This window comes from Larimichthys crocea, chromosome III (assembly GCF_000972845.2).
Source record: "Larimichthys crocea isolate SSNF chromosome III, L_crocea_2.0, whole genome shotgun sequence".
NCBI lineage: Eukaryota > Metazoa > Chordata > Actinopteri > Sciaenidae > Larimichthys > Larimichthys crocea.
This window is the reverse complement of record NC_040013.1, coordinates 21,272,872-21,289,997: the sequence shown is the minus strand read 5'-3', so window position 1 is coordinate 21,289,997 and position 17,126 is coordinate 21,272,872. Positions and strand designations below refer to the sequence as shown.

General features: G+C 43.0%; 1 protein-coding gene across 4 annotated transcripts in view; it reads right to left on the bottom strand.

The window, feature by feature from the left end:
• akt3a (v-akt murine thymoma viral oncogene homolog 3a) overlaps positions 1–17,126 on the bottom strand; it is a 50,472-nt gene that overhangs the window by 10,913 nt on the left and 22,433 nt on the right. For 3 of the 4 annotated variants that reach the window (XR_003462293.1, XM_027278006.1, XM_010746169.3), the window contains exons 3-9: positions 11,923–12,048; positions 7,623–7,734; positions 4,522–4,666; positions 3,976–4,107; positions 3,722–3,787; positions 2,734–2,802; positions 162–284 (exon numbers count right to left, since the gene is read on the bottom strand). Coding sequence is in view for 3 of the 4 variants with exons in the window: in XM_027278006.1 (XP_027133807.1) it covers positions 162–284; positions 2,734–2,802; positions 3,722–3,787; positions 3,976–4,107; positions 4,522–4,666; positions 7,623–7,734; positions 11,923–12,048 (773 nt within the window). In the remaining variant the exon portion in view is untranslated. Of the gene's footprint in view, positions 1–161; positions 285–2,733; positions 2,803–3,721; positions 3,788–3,975; positions 4,108–4,521; positions 4,667–7,622; positions 7,735–8,698; positions 8,766–11,922; positions 12,049–17,126 lie in introns of those variants that run through there. The other variant, XM_010746186.3, reaches the window with a different exon arrangement.

The window sequence follows — 17,126 nt, the reverse complement described above, 5'->3', positions numbered from 1 at the left end:
AGAAAATACATAAATAACTGTGAAACACAAGAGGTGTGTGTGTGTGTGTGTGTGTGTATAGGGGTGTATGGAGGGGCTTAAAAAAAAAGTTTTCCCTCAAATATCAGATACTCTCATCCATGCTCCCCTACCAGCATCCCCCACTCTCTGTTTCTGTTTACCTTGAGGTCCCGGTACACAATCTTGGCTGAATGCAGGTAGTCAAGAGCCGAGACGATCTCGGCGCCGTAGAAGCGCGTGCGCTCCTCTGAGAACACCCGCTCTCTGGACAAATGGAAAAACAGCTGCGGGAGAAGGAGGGAGGGAGGAGAAGAAGAGAGAGAGATAGAGAGGGAGAGAGGGTGAGAGGCAGAGAGGGCGGGGGAGAAAAGAGAGAGGGGAGAGACAGCAGGGACGGCACAGCAATAATTACTGATTTATTGGAGGAAATTAGCACAACACAAACTGGCTGCCCGCACCATATTGAGATGATAGATAGCGGAGGGGAGGGTGAGCAGGGGGTGTGTGTGGAGAGAGGTTTGGTGGTGGTGGTGGTGGGGTGTCTCGGAGGAGGGCGGGTGGAGGCGCTTGGCAGCTGGCGCCTCATCTAGCAGCCCCCCTCAACACACACACACACACTCACATACCTCTTCCACGTTACCCTCTGGGCTACGTTGGCACGGTGCTGGCTGGGAGTTTGGCGACGGGGGCCAAATCAAGGGTTTAATCAATACACCAGTCTAGTTAAAGACAGGCCGACCGCCGCCGCCGCCGCTGCCGCCGCCAACACCCGCTCCCCCACCTCCCCTCGCATCCCAACAGCCTCCAGTGCAGCACTCATTAGTGGCCTAACTGGCCTTGCACCCTCAGCCTCCGTCTTTATTTACTCCATTCTCTTATATCCATCCCTCTCTGATTTTGGCAGGTTTTTTCCGACTTTAAAGACTACACAACTCGTCTTTTTTCTCCCAGGTGGCGTGACCTCCCGTTTCTCATCCGTCTTTGCTCACCTCACATTCACTTCATCTCTCTCTCTCTCTCTCTCTCTCTTACTCTCTCCCTAGCCTTCAGTTGTCAAGTTATCACTGTCACACAGCTACACATGTGGCACCGAAATGACACCAGCCTGCTGCGGCGCACCAGTCAAGTTGTACAAATTACCCATGAGGCCAAGGGGCACACATCTCCCCATTAATTGTTCAGGGAGGTTTGCATATGGCCGCTGGAGTGATGCTCACAGACCACCTTGCTCAAATGGTGTCCGTGTGTAATGTGTGTGTGTGTGTGTGTGTGTGTGTGTGTGTGTGTGTGTGTGTGTGGTGGGGGGTGCGGTGAGACGGGGTAACACGACAGGTGGGCCTTCATCAGTGTACTGGCAGCTGTGACTGTGGCAGGTTTGTAATGGGTTGTGTGTGTGTGTGTGTTTGTCTGTGTGTGTGGCATGTTTGGTCACAATTTGTCCGTTGAGGTAAAAATTTGCCGTGTGTGTGTTTGTGTAAGTAGGAGTGTGTTTGCTGGTGTTTTCTGTGTGTGTGTGTGTGTTTTTGCTCAGGCCTGGCGCTGGCTGAACTGCCTAACTAACTGGGAGGGGAGCAGGTGACAGTTACACTGAGGGAATGAACCAAGATTGCAAAAAACGGCCCGATTAAAAATCTGAGAAGTGGAGAAGTGGCGGAATCCAAACTCATTTCGTCTCCGACTGTCATTCTGGCTATATCTGCCCCATAGGTGTGTTCATAAATAGACACAAGCAGAAGAGGGATGGAACGGAAAAGAGAGACGAGAAGGCAAGCGAGAGGCCAGTTGGTTGGCAAATTAACTGTGTTAGAAAGCAATCCAACAGTCAAACTTTAGCCACTTCTTGAGTGTTTGCACGTATTAACATTCCTTTGCTGCATTACTGTCACACTCTCCAATTACACACCGTACTACCCATGTAAAAACTGTGGATCTGTCTGAGAGAGACATTTAGAAACCCAGACGAGTGTTTAACCATCTTTGAAATTATTTTTAAAAACAACTCACTTACTTAGTTTAGTACAAGAACCCTGATAAATAATTATTATTTCAGTTAAAGGTCTGGTGTGTTGAATTTAGTGCCATCTAGAGGTGAAGCTGCAGATGGCAAACAACTGAATACAGCCAAGTGTGTATGAGAGACTAAAGTGGCCATGAAACTTGCAAAACTTGCAAAGGCCCCCATCTAGAGCCATTTTCTCATCTGTTGTCCCTTGCTGGTCTCTCTCTACCTTTAAAAAAACTCAAACTACAAGCATCAACTAGATGACTAATGGGATTTTTTGTCCGTTCTGGGCTACTGTAGAAACATTGCAGACTCTGTGTAAGAGGGCCCGCTCTCTCTGTAGATATAAACTGCTCATCCTATGGTAATGAAACAGAACGAACACAACAGTTCTTATTTTCAGGTGATTATACACTAATAAAAACTCATTTGAAAAATTCAATTTCTGCCAATAAATCATCCTATGTGTTACACACTGACCTTTAAATATTTACTCAAAATTGAGACAACATGCGCCTTTCTTTAAAAATGCTGTAAATATGTAGCCACAGCCAATTTTCTGTTGCCATGAAATTCAACAAAGCTTTGAGCTTTTTGAACGCCTAATCGCTGTCAGTTAGTGTGGTGAAGTTGTGGTTCAACTGACTGGCTGACTGGCTGAAAGCAGTAACACAAATATGGGTAACCACATACAGCACATCATCATGAGAGCGTCTGTGTGTGCGTCTTACCTCTCCACCATTCACATACTCCATGACGAAACAGAGACGGTCTTTAGTCTGGAATGAATACTTCAATGACTGAAAGGAGAACCACACAAACAAACAAACAGACAAACATAATTTTTTTATGTATGTCACAAACAGTTTCAGTCCAATGTTAAACTGTTAACCTCAAATTATCCCACAGTGCAGTGGAAGTGGTTCAAGTGATTACTTCTAATGACATGCTAACTACATGTACCATGATGTATTTACTGCCACAACAGCTTTCTTATTAATTTCTGTAACAGCACAGGCATAATCAGTCGCACAGAGGGACGACTTGAATAGTATGAAATATTGTTTTTGCCAGATAATACATCATGTGCTCGTCTTCTACATGCAGTCCCCTGTTCATGGTGCATTGAAGTGAATGAGTGAACGTTTTTGTACGCAGCGAGAAGTCTGGTCCCAATCGAGCTAAAACAGCAGGAGCAACAAAACGTGATCATTCATCGCTTCAAACTGTTTATGTCTGTATTTGCTTATTCAAAGCAAGTAGGTGTGTGTGTCTCTTTCTTTGGAGGGAGAGAGACGCTAAACAAAAGAACAGTTGGTTGGAGTCTCTTTGTGGCTGCAGGTGTGATGGGGGTGAACTCAGATGTGAACTGTAATTGTTCTCACGTGTGTTTGTGTGTTTGTGAACACATATATATATGTGTGTGTATGTGTGTGTTTGTGAACACACATATATATATATATATCTGTGTGTGTATGTGTGTGTGTGTGTGTTTGTGAACACATATATGATGACAGATGCAGTCGTTAATGTAAATACAAGACAACAATTTGATGTCTAACTCATAATTAGCCTCGAGAGACTCGAGTACATATTGGACCAATATGCTGTGTGTGTGTGCGTGGACGTGACGCACACTCTTACAGATGTACACATTTGCATATGCACATATGTCTGAATTTAAACTATTTGTGTTTAGTGTATAAAAAAGGTACTTACGGTGAGAAAGGGGTGTCTGGTGTTTTTCAGCACTCGGCTCTCTGTGAGTGTGTGAGCCACTTCATCCTGCACAGATAAGGTAAAGACAAACATCTAAATAAGGAGACATTTCATGAAATGCATTAAAAACATCAGATAGTGACATCTGACACTGTAGGCAGAAAAAAAAGCTTAAGTTTCATGTGGTTCATCTAAAAAAACTGTAAAAAGATGTAAAGATTGATCAATAGATGAACCGCCTCTGCCAGACTGACCTTGGCTATGATGACTTCTTTTTTAAGGATTTTCATGGCGTAGTATTTCCCGCTGGCCTTTTCTCGGACAAGAATCACTTTACCGAAGGTTCCCTTTCCCAGCAGCTTCAGGTAGTCAAAGTCACTCATTGTCTTGGAGGAAAGAAACACAGAAGAACCAATGTCAGTGACTCATCTATGCTTCAAATGTATATGTTATAACTTTATTCCACCAGTAGTGCAGGGCTGTGTATCGTTTGACTTTGTTTCAATACTACTGCCAATACAATATCTGAGTTTGAGTACTGAAACCTTCTTTTAGACACCTTGATTTAACTAATATAATCATGTTTTCAATTGGGGAAAACAATTTACAACCTTGTTGTTACAGGGGCCATTTCATGTTGACACAAACCTGTGACTGAGAGGACCATTTTCTTTTTAAATTGCAAGCAGTCAGAGGTAATAAATCATTACATGACAATGAACAGCTGGAATCATTTTGAGTGTGCTTGAGAATCAGTTTGTCTTTGTTTGTCAGTGTATGCGTCGGTCGCTGTGTGTCACCTTGCGTTTGTGGTGTGTGGTAGAGATGTCCATCTCCTCCTCGACCATGTTGTCGATGTTGGAGGTGGGGCTGCACTGGATCCTTTCCTCCTCTTGTCTCTGCAGCTTGTCAGCCACCATCTGGATGGCCTCTGTCCACTCATCTCTGAGTTTACAACATACAACATGATAACGTTTAAAGACTGAGAAGCAACCCTTTATTTATATTTCATTAAATCAAGTGTTCTTCCGTGTTCAGACGGTCACATTGAAAACTGCAACGATTCATCAGTTGACAGAAACACACCATATTTTTGATCATATATGATGGTAAACTGAATATTGAACATGTTATACTATGTTCTGGTCAATATTAGTGTTGATGTTTACCTTAAAGTCATCATTCTGATACAATATCAACAGAAACTGATGAAACTGAACATAGAAAAGGTATCAAAGGGCTATCACCTTATACAACATGATATTCTCCAACTTTTGCTGTTATTGTCGTTGCTATTATAGCCCATGTGCTCCGCACATACATACAGTAGTATATAATTGAAACCATTTGATGTAACAATACATTACACACGTGTAAGATATAATATTGGACACAGATTCCCCAATACGATGGCCAGTGCCCTTATTTAACCAGGTCTTTAAGGCGCTAAAGTGTTTTCAATTAACATAAACACCTATTTGTTCAACAGAGAGGAAACATGGTCAACTAGAGAATCAACCAAATGAGCAATGATCATGGAGCAGAACTAATGCCTACCAGTCTGTGCATGTGTGTGTGTGCGTGTGCGTGTGCGTGTGTGTGTGTGTGTGTGTGTGTGTGTGTGTGAGGGTAAATAAGTGTGTGCACGAACGCACAGCCATGCATTAGTGGGGACAATGCATTGTTGTTTGCTAACATTGTTCCTCCCCATTGACTTTCCATTAGCGGTGTTGTTCAACATCTGTTGGGAGAAAACGTGTGAGTTTGATATTGTGTATATTGCGTGTGATCATCATGTGTAGCAGAAGGCCAGCCATGCATCAGGATGTGTCGACACATTAACTGTACTTAACGATGATGAATATAATGGTTGATGAACAGGGCCAAGAGAAGAGCCTGCTGCTGTGGTCCTGCTAGACATCGACTATAAATACTATTGTTATTATCATCATTATTACTACCTTTAGTCATATCTCCATTAAAGTTTGTAGTTCTAGTTTTCATTGTCTTATTGCTGCTGTGCATCTGTATCTCTATCTCCCTCTGGCCACCCACTATAAGAAGCTGGGTTCTGCTCGAGGTTTATGCCTGTTAAAAGAAAGCTTTTGCTTGCCACCGTCGCCACGCTCATGGTGGGAATAGCTGGGTCTCTGTAGATAATATTATAAAGAGTACGGTCCAGACCTGCTATATATGAAAAGTGTCATGAGATAACATTTGTTATGACTTGGTGGTGCTATATAAATGCAGTTAAAGTTATTTCTAAGGTTTTATCCATATTGTGAATTTGTAAATCTGGTTTTATGAAAAGAGTTTGTCAATAATATTTCAAATTCTAAAAACGCTTGTCTCCTAAAAACTGAACTTGGCTCAGAAAGCGTTCTCTCTCTCCCTCTCTCTCTGTTGAACTGTTTTCCCCGCTGATCTCCACTCAAACAGTGTTAATCCTGTGCTACATGCAAGGGTTACATGTTCGCAGAAAACACCACAGAGACCAAACAGAGGTGAACCAAATATGATATTCAAATATTCAGAAATCCTCAGGACTCCAGAGAAGCAAGTCGGGATTTAGGAGTGTGCACTTTCAAATACTCTTACCCAGCACAAGCCTTGAGGAGTTCATAATAATGAAACCTGTTTGACTCCCAGACGATCACCCCTGTGTCTTATGTTTTGTTTTGAGTTAGATGTCCATATGTTTCCTTGAGGGATCTGGAAGAACACACCATCTGAACCTAAAAAGAGCAATGTGTGTGTGTGTTTTTAAGATCTGAATCCCTTTCTAGACTTCTGAGCGTACCCTACACACTCCAAAACAAGGGCAAACTCAAGTTACACTCCATCTATGACAATAGAGCACTCAATTTGTGGCACCCATGATGTGTGTGAGTGTGTGTAGCTACATGAAAAGCAATGGGAACTCTCTCAAGGTCAGGCAGCAGATAAATGCTCTCTCTCTTGGTTAGAGTGTTTTTTTGTATAATGAGTTTTTTTTTGCTAATGAGAGATAATGGGCCTGCCTACAGTCGGGCACCATGCCAACACGTGCCACCCTCTCTGCTCACGGCTGGGACTGTGGTAGCTGGAGCTCTGCCAGCATTGGTACAGTACAACAAATACAGTAACACACACACACACACACACACACAAGCACTGACACCCAGTTGTGGCGCACACTCTTCTTTCCAACCCACTTAAACTTGATCATGATGCACACACTTCTAGAGCAGAAACACACCAACATCTGGAGCTTACAGCCGTCCGTTTATACACTTGCATGTTGAATCATCATCAACAGAAAGTTATTAGTTGTTATGTTTACTCTGAAAGGTGTTTGTTTGATTATCGACAGGCAAAACTATTATAAAGCAACATATAACACAGACAAAGTTTGACAGACAGCTGCAACACACACATAAAAAAAACACACACACACACAAACTCAAAGGATGCACAGAAGCATCTGTGGTCTTCTGGGCAAAGCTGTTCATTTTCTGGAGATAAACACCTCAGCTCCTCAGAAAGGAACTGAGCAGCTGGAGAATTTATGCCAACGCTACTTGAAAGGTCTCCTTTCCACTCGGTCTCTCTCACCCTCTCTCTGCCTCAGACACACATATACCAGAAAACAAACACAAACTCTACAGTACAGACATACCTCTGCCCTTGATGATCCTTTTAACCCATAAAATATATTTGTTTTTTTTATTTATGCTGAGTCCAATGTCAAGCTTTTAACCTGTTTTTCTTCTTTCACTTGAACAGAACTGAAGTTGAGCTGAAACTAAATTATGTTTAACACCCTCGGCCACAGCATTACAGCAAATTCATCCAAGCTGCTGCTGATATGTACTGTCTGATTATGAGGACACAGAGCTCTAAGACTCTTTAGGGAGCTGACCTCTCATCAGGCGAGTCCACGTGGAAGGTCCTCTCGATGACGGTGGTCCACTGGAGGCAGCGTATGATGAAGGTGTTTGGCTTCGGCCTCTCCGTCTTCATCAGCTGACATTCTGAAAACAGCAGAGGTTCAGTACTGCTTTTCAGTACAATTACAACCCTGTTTCACAGAGAGGTTAGAGCTAGGAGCTTCTAACGGTGCCTTAACATTAGATTCAGTTCCAGTGAAGGTGCTTTTAGTTCACAAGAGGTTTATTTATTTATCTCAGATGTTGCTCACAAATGTGTTCAAATCAAATGTTAGTGAGCAGCTTAGATAATCCATCCACCTTACAGGTGTGGCATTTTAATATGCTGATTAAACAGCATGACTAAACACAGCTGTGCCTCGGACTGTCACAAAAAAAGGGCAACTCTACAATGTTTTATGTTGAAAAAAAGATATTTATAAAGAACTGAACTATGGATATTTCTCATGGGGATACATATACAGATACTGTTTTTTCCCCCCAAGGGGGCTGCCCTACTCTGCCTCTGATTAGCGTGCACTCATTAGAATATCAGGGTTAGCTAATGAAGTGTTCACTAACACCAATTTAAACAGATCTGTGAACAAAATTTGAGAAAAATATACTTTGTTTTGGCATAGAAGAAGTCTTAGACCTTTAACTTCAACTCATAAAACTACTAAAACTACTTGCTTGCCTTGAGCATTAATTAACTGGCTTAAAAGAGCAAAATCAGGTAACTGATAACTATTTTCTTTAATATGAAATAGTATAAACCTTCTCCGTGAACTTGAAGAGAATAAAAAACACTTGAGTTGCGATTAACTGAACAATTAAGAAAAGATGCAGCTCAGTTTTTTTAATTTTCTAGTTTAAAAATAGGCAATAACTTCAGCCGCTCATGATTCAAATAAAAGGTGCTTTGCTGTGCCAAAGGGATATTATGTGCTGCAGCAGATACGCATCTGGTGAATATCCGAAGAGACACATTTCTGTGAAAATGGGCAATACAGTAGGCCATTATTACACAAATGCATAATACAGTACACAAACACAGAAACGTACGCACACATAGCCAGATGGGGCTGTGAGATCTCTGTGGGAAGGAATGCATCTTCATTGTCCCTCAGCAGTCTCTGTAGTTATTGGGGACAAGAGCTGATGTAAAAGAGCATAATGATCCATCCTCTGACCTCTCAGCTTCTTCTTTGTTCTACATATATCACCCTCCGTTCCCCTCTCCCCTTTTCTCCTCCCCTCTGTTCTCCTTTTGTCTCCTGTCATTCTCCCCTTACTCTCTCTCCTCCACCCGTTTCCTCTCCTCTTCCCTGCTCTCACCTCCCGTCCTCGGCTATCGCTTCTTCCAATTACTTTCTGTTTAAGTGTGGCACAGCACAGCACGTCATGGCTCAGCCTAAATATAGACAGGAAGGTTAATGACAACACCGCTCAGGTCGTACAGGCGGCAGAGTTTCAATGTAAATTCACACACACACACACACACACACACACACACACACACACACAAACGAAGTTACTACCTGACTCGTGAACATGGCCTGCTGTGCTGCCAGAAAACAAGGTCATGCTATGGGTTGATGCCAAAAAACACTCTCACCCAAGCTTGGACAACACACACACACACGCATGCACGCACACACGCACACACACACACACACACGTAAAAGTGATATTGAAGTTTGAACGTTAGCGGAAATTGGGTTGTTTGCCACAGCAGGCAATTGTGAAATCTGTGTAGCGGTTTAGTGGGTGTATGTGAGTGCATGCATCATTGTGTGTGTGTGTGTGTGTGTGTGTGTGTGTGTGTATGTGTGTGAGCGACAGGCTTGTATGTATGAGTCCCTCTGCAGGGAACAGGCCTGTACCATCTCTGTTCCATCTGACCACTTCTGTTGTTCACACACACATAAACACACACGCAGAAACACACAAATAAACAAACACACACACAGATACACACAGACACACACACACACACCACCTGGCCTCCCAGCTTTGGGCAACAGATGTGGCAGTGCCAGTGCTGTGCCAAGCAGCCGGGGCCGGATGTATGGCCTGGCTTGTCCTCCTCACAAACTCTTTTCCTCTCCCCTTTTTCCCTCGTTCTCCAATCCCATCTTCGTCTCCTCCTCCCTGTCTGTTCAGCACTGACGATCCTCCTCTCCTCCCTCATCCTCCCTTCCTCTCACCCATATTCCATCCACAAAAGCCTCACTCTCCAATCCCTCCATCCCTCTCTCCATCTCTCATCCGTTGCTCTCCACCCTAATCATCCTTCCATCTCTGTCCTCTCTCTTCTCCCTCTCTCCTCCCCACGTCTCCAATTTTCTCTTCCTCTGCCCCCTCGGATCGACTCCCATCGCTCATTCGCCATACTTGTCCTCCCTTCCGGACTCCTATCTGTCTTTCCCCTCCTCCGTCCCTCGATGTACCATTCTTTATCATTTTCTCTGAGGTATCAGCTTGTACTCTACCATTTGTCATAATTTTCTTTTCTGTTTTCGTCCTCATCTCGCACCTATGTCTACGTCCTACCGTCCCCTCCATCACCAATCTTCACTGCACTGCTCTGCAGATATTTCACACAGAACTCTTCCAAAACTATTCAACTGACAGGATTTCACTGACTAAACCTATTCAATTACATTTTGATTATACATCTATAAATAAATGCTAGTAAATACAGTGGCATCTGCATTAGGCCAAGAGGTGAAATACCAGCTTAACACCTATCAGATTATGTTCAGTAGACAGCACAGTATTATCATGTAATAAAGTAAACAACATGCATCCATTTGTTCATTAATGGACATATGCTGTATTGGTTTTATTCAGCACAATCTTAGATGCTGATCTACAAATAATCTGGACATATTTTTGTTTCCTTTTTAAAAGGTCGTCCAATGCCTCATTTGAACCTTATTACAGTGATTCATCTGGTCTAACCCAGAGAAAACATTCCTGCATTCAACTAAATGCAGCTTTAGGAATGCTAAAAGACCACCATACCTATTCTTTTATTGATAATACTTACAGTAAAACTATTTTGTTTGGTTTAATTTTCTTACCTGTCTTTCTTTTTTAGTCTTTTGGGTGGTTATTAACATATGCACGTAAATTCATGTGGTTGTTTTTCATTTGATTTTCAAGAACGGCTATTATTACTGCCATGTCTATCGGTGCACTGTGTATATTTCTAGTGTACAGCAGCAGAGTCTGGAAAGAAGAAACATTTAAAAAATCTGAACTTCAAATATTCACACCTAGTTCTAAATAGCAAAGTATTCAAGGCTTGACCAGCAAAGTTATATCAGCCTAAGTGTCAAAAGCCATCCTGTGAGTACTTTAAGTTAAGTAGTAGTAAGTCAGGTGTGTCTTCTGTCAGATTCTAGGAATTTGACCATTTTTATCTCTAGCTAAACGCAGCCACAGTTGCATTTGTCTGCATTTGTTGACGAACAATGAGAGGTGATGGTGGTAATGAGACTGAGAGACATTAAAATTAATCTTAACTCATTAGCTGGTTAATTACACATGTCAATGACTCTGTGGAGCTTGTTAACCAGGTGTAGGCAGATGATATAATGATAAATGGTTAATTAGAGCCCTCTGTGAAATCTGTAAAACATACCAACGCTGTGAAGACTGATGACTGACAAGACGCTTTGACGCAGCGTGTGTGAAACTGATGCAATAACTGTTTCGCCGTGGCTCCCTGTGATGAAACTGCAAGAACATTGCAGCAACATCTCGTGGAACTTTACATGACAGAGATGATTTGCATTTAAGAAACATAAAAATATAATTCATTAAAGGATATTGGCTAATAAACATGGGTTTAATTCACTGCTGAAGTGTGCTAGAGTAAGACGGCGACACCATTTTAACTTAAAGCAGAACCTCTGTAGGTGGTAGAGAGTCAGAGTATCATCATCATTGCTAATTATCTACAGAGTCTACAGAGAAGTATGCAGATACTTGGACACATTTCTACTAGTTTCTCTGTACTCCTGTTTATAGTTTACAGCATTTTACTGTGTTTTTACGGCAAAGGCTAGCGTACAAAAAGCCAGCAAGAAGAAAAAAGATGCTCCAAATCAGTGCGTCAGTAATCTAGAAGCTGCATCCTTCAGATTGGGATCTATAAGCAAGGGATGATTGGACAGTTGTGGCCCAACGTAAAGACACAGGTACAGTAGGATGTAGAGCATAGAGCCAAGAGGCTATAAAGAAATATGATACATTAGGTAGTAGGTACAGTACGGTACATACTTGCTACGGAGAAGTTATTTAGGGGGTAGGGCAGGTCGGCATCCTGAGGTTTCTCTTTGTAGCCGATGAAAGAGCCGTCTGTCTTCAGCAGGAAGTAACGCGGCCGCCAGTTCTTTATGTATTCACCTGAAAGAAGAGATGGACACACAAGAGGAGGTTCAGCCACTTGGTGCAAACACAGCTGAAGGGTAACAGTGATGATGACGCTGAAAGCACGAGGGCGCTCAGGGGTAACAGTGATTACGACAATCATGATGACATATTTAAAGTATTAATAGCAATAATGATGATTTTAAATACAGATTTGATTCCCTAGACAGATAAGAGCTTGTCCACTCAACTCTCATCTGTCCGATGGATATATCACACACATATACAAGCTGTACACAGACACACACACATACACACAGTATCCCTATGACTACCGCAGTCTTTGCCAGATTCAGATCGGATTATCGTGTAAAAAAATTACAAAAACATGTTTACCGGCACAACAACCAAACTATGCATGCCAGAAACATCATCTGGCTGATACATGGGCAGGTGTCGAGGTGATGACCCTTCTACCAAATACACACCAATGCATACCGCACACACACACAAACACACACACACGTACTATATGGATGCACAAACCCATGGTCACCAGCAAAGGAGGAAGAAGAGACAAGGCGTGCGACGCAATGAGATGACACGAGATAAGATTACACTTAGAGAATAACCCTTCTTGGACCACAGCAACAAATAACAACATCTGCTGAGCAGCTGGTGGCAGAGTATTACCCAACTGGCTGGCACAGACTGGCACTAAGGTGGCACCACAGCTTTATCAGATGACCCGCTGCAGGATTACATGAGTGTCAAACATTTCCACACCACAGAGGCGGATAACACTTACTGGAAACAGCATGGACACACACATGGATTAAAGTACACACACGTGTGTGTGGATTCACACATAGTTGGACGAGTACAATGAGTACAAATACAGGGACGGAACCGTGCACATGCACTTGCACGGACGCGCAGTGTACATGGCTGAAGTAATACTGAGACACACAACTCTGGTAAAAGAAACTGACAATCTCAACACTTTCCAAAGCTGAGAGCTGTGTAAACATTTCACTTTCTCCTTTCAGACAACAGAAATAAAAACCACAGAAGGACACAAATGTTCCCTACTTCTCAATCCCTTTTAATTAACCAGCCATTCCTTGACATGCACGCACACACACGCACCCACACACACACACACACCTTGTGAAGACATCCGAGCAGACAAAGGTGCATGAGCACACTCATAGCAGACACACATACAAAAAGCTTGGTAACAGCTCTGATCACCTTTCTTAGGCTAACTCGCTGGGAGAGGAGAAAAGGCAGTGTGTGTATGAGTGTGTGTGTGTGTGTGTGTTCTATTTGTGACATCCATTTAAAGCGGAAATGACAGCAGGCCGCGCTCGTTAACACGTCGCAGAAAAACACCTGCTCCGCCGACAGGACCATGCGACTGCGGGGCCTGCCGGTACCTCTGGGTGGTGCTGGTGGTAGAGGTGTGTGTGTGTGTGGTGGTGGGGGGGTTAGCGGCTGATTTGACTAACCACACAGGGACAGAGAGAGACACAGATAACAAAATGCTGTTGGATGCCAGTGCGTCATCAGGATTACCAAATCACACCTCTCTCTCCTCTCCTCTCTCAGACTCTATTTTTCTCTTTTTCACAAATCCACCCACTCTCCCCTCCTCTCCCATTTCCTTCTCCTGTTCTTTCAGAAACAAAGCATCTTCTTTGGATCACTCGCAACTGTGAGAGAGGCTGAATGGGGAGGGGTGGGAGGAGGGATGGAGCGAGACATAAGGAAAAAATTAATAAATTAAGAAAATCAAAGAAGAGAATATCTCATCCGTTCCCAACAAATCAATACTGTATACAAAACTAGAGATCAGGGCTGCATGTAATCAGTTCAGCATTTTGATGTGCATTGTGTGGTTTTGCTTCCCTGGAGTGAGTATGAATGTTAGCATGCCTAACAAACTTCGACCAGAAAGATACTTTCATCAGTATTTTGTAACTTAATGTGAGTGAACTCAACAGAACTCAATGTGTATTTAATACATTTTTGAGTTTAATGTGTGAAAAACCTAAAAGAAGATGCATGTTTTCGAATCCAAAATCTATACATGCAAGCCAAAAAGTTTTGCAGAGACTCATGATTCAACTTTATGGAAATATCTGAGGCTGCAGTTTGTGGTGTTGGTGAACTTCCTCAGACAAAACATGTAACTAATATGAAAAACTGATCATCTGGAAAAAAGAAACTCTGGTTGACTTTAAAGTGGATAGGAGAAAGAGATGTACTGACTGACAAAAAAAAAAAACGAGGATAAACAGAAAGTTAAACTGATAAAACTATTATGAACTGGCAGTGATGACTGGCTTGCTGGTCCAAGTCCAGTCATTTCTCTGAGTCAGTTTCTAGATGAAGTGTCCAACCAATGGAAGCCTGTGGCTGGCCACTTCATCGCTCAGCTGTCCAGTACAACTGAAAACATTTAAGCAATCCTTCTGGCCAGGCCTAGACAGCGTGTATATGTGTATATATATGTGTGTGTGTGCATGTGTGTGTGTACACACATCCACTGGGGGGCGGGGGAGGGGGCAGCCAGGGGTGGCACAGACGGAGAGAGGAGATGGACAGTTGTCCACACATGCCGTTCCAAACAAACACAGGCGTGTGCACTCTCATACACACACACTCACAGAACCAACACAATTCAGTTTCGACCGTTCCAATTCTCCGAATGATCCAATGGTGTTCTGTCAAGCTATCCCGTCTTGGCCCTGCCTGTAATGAGTCCAGCGAGCTCTCCCACTCTGGACAGCTTGTCTGGGGAGCCACATGTCTCTAGTTTGGACTGCTGGAGAAAACAGAACAGCCGGTCTCCTTCCCACACCATCTCTCTCGGACTCTTCAGTTTCATTTAGTTTTCTGCACAACTTTACTTTTCCCTTAAGGCCAATTAGTAAATACTACACTATGCAGTGCTTAAGACAACAGGAGTCTCTTGTTTCTTGTTAGGGTGACAAGATATCAATAATACAGGACAATGTGGGTGATCTGAAAGATCTAAGAAAAGGATATTTTGGATATTTTGGAATGTATTTAAACAGATAAAATAGAGACATATGCAGCAGTTCTTAAGTGCTTTCTTCCATCGGATTTTGTGACCACAGAATGAGTAAAGGTGTCTCTACCCATCGAGACCTTTTGTTTTCAGCTTTCGTAGCACGAGCCACAAACACAAAGGATTACAAACTAAACTTTTTAAAAGTTATTTTGGAATTTCTAGGAGAAACAAATCTTGTTGGCACATCCTCCAGTTGCAGCTTGTGGATTTAGAAGTAAGAGGAAGAGATGAATCAGCTGTGACTGTGCCCGTTCCAAGCTTTCTGATTGGACAATTACGACAACGCACTGAATAGCTGTCACTCAATTAGCGGACTGATTAACTATTCATTTCAGGGTAGAGGAGGGAGGAATGGGGAGAGAATGAGAGAGAGAGAGAGAGAGAGAGAGAGAGAGAGGAAATGCAGAGAGGAAAAATAGAAGACAGGTACAAATGGTACGGCTGAACTTCAGCCAGCAAAACAGAAATGAGGCACACAAACTTTACAGTCTCTCTCCATCTCTCTGTCTCGCACTCACTCCTTCAGGACACGAGCACACCTCTGCTCGTCTGCTTCACCGTATTGCCACGTTTCAGCAGAGACGGAGGCAGACGAAAAGCAGGAAAAACCTTGATGACAATTAAATAAATAACTCCATAACTATGTGAGCTCACCAGCCATTTGTTAATCAACCCAAACAGGGATTTAATTTAATGCTTTGGCCGAGGCTGGAGCTGATATGCAGATGGCGTAGAGACGGGGCTGTGTGACTGGCACTCTGGGAGCTGGAGGGGTGGCGGTGGCGGGTGGTGGTGGTGGTGGTGTATAGAGGTAGGGAGTGGAGGGGGGAGGCGGATGGAGGATGGAGGATGAGGTTCTGCCACGTTCCAGCACATACACAGCAGCTCACCGGCAGGGAGAGGAATGCGTCGTCTGGCCACATGACAACACACACACACACACACACTCACATTGAGTGTTCAGAGCAGTACTGTTTGGCTGAAATAAATCACAAGTTTACTGACAAAGTACCTGACTGACTGACCAAAGGAAAGACGACTGCTTAGTGGAGGTGGACTTTTTCCCAACCTGACCGGCAGATTGTGAGTGTGCTGACTGGACTAAACTATCACCATATTTTGGTGCAAAAATGATTCAATTAACTGATTAGTCGATCAAAAGATAATAAATCTAACTATTTTGATGATAAATTAACTTTTTAGGCATTTAGACAGCAGAAAATGTCACATTTGCTGGTTGTACCTTCTAAGATGCAACTTTTTTTTTGCTTTTCTCTTTTTTAATCTTTTCATACCCTTGTAAATTGAATATCTTTAGGTTTGGTGCTGTTAGTCAGAGCAACAAAAACTATAAAAAAAGATGGCCCCTCGGGCTCTGGGAACTTTAAAAGGCATTCTTAACTCTTCTCTGATTATTGGCAGCAACAAAAATAATCTTAAGATGCAGGCCTATCATGGCTCAACAGCATTAAAGTACAAAAGTATCTTGACTTTCTAGGCAAAGTTCAGTGAAATGCAAATCACTAATGCACAGTGTAGCAGTATGGGGTCAAGCCGATCTCCTTATAGGTAAAGATCAATACAACTCCAGACACAACAGTGTGGGGAGGGGTTGCATGTGTTTGTGTATGTGAGCATTAGGGGCTGACACTTAAGTAAAAGCAGTAATGCACAGTGAGGAGAAGGAGGAGGCGAAGGAGAGATTAGCTAAACATCAGGCAAGTAACTAAAGAGAAAAGGAAGTGAGGGAAAGGTGGAGGTGAGTGTGTGCAGCGGGGGGAGCAGGGGCGTTAGGGGTTAAGATAGAGGGGAATTGTGGTGGTAAGCGGTAAGACGCTTGAGGAAGACATCTGTCTCACAGTCTGTCGATGAGCTGTAGAAGAGAAGAGCGCATGTTGCAGAGCTGCACAGCCACTCTTACTGGTACAAAACAGCACTGAGAGAGAACAATGAATAATATAAAGACTGCTTTCACAATGTGTACACTCTATTGTCCACGTGTGTGTTTTGTGCA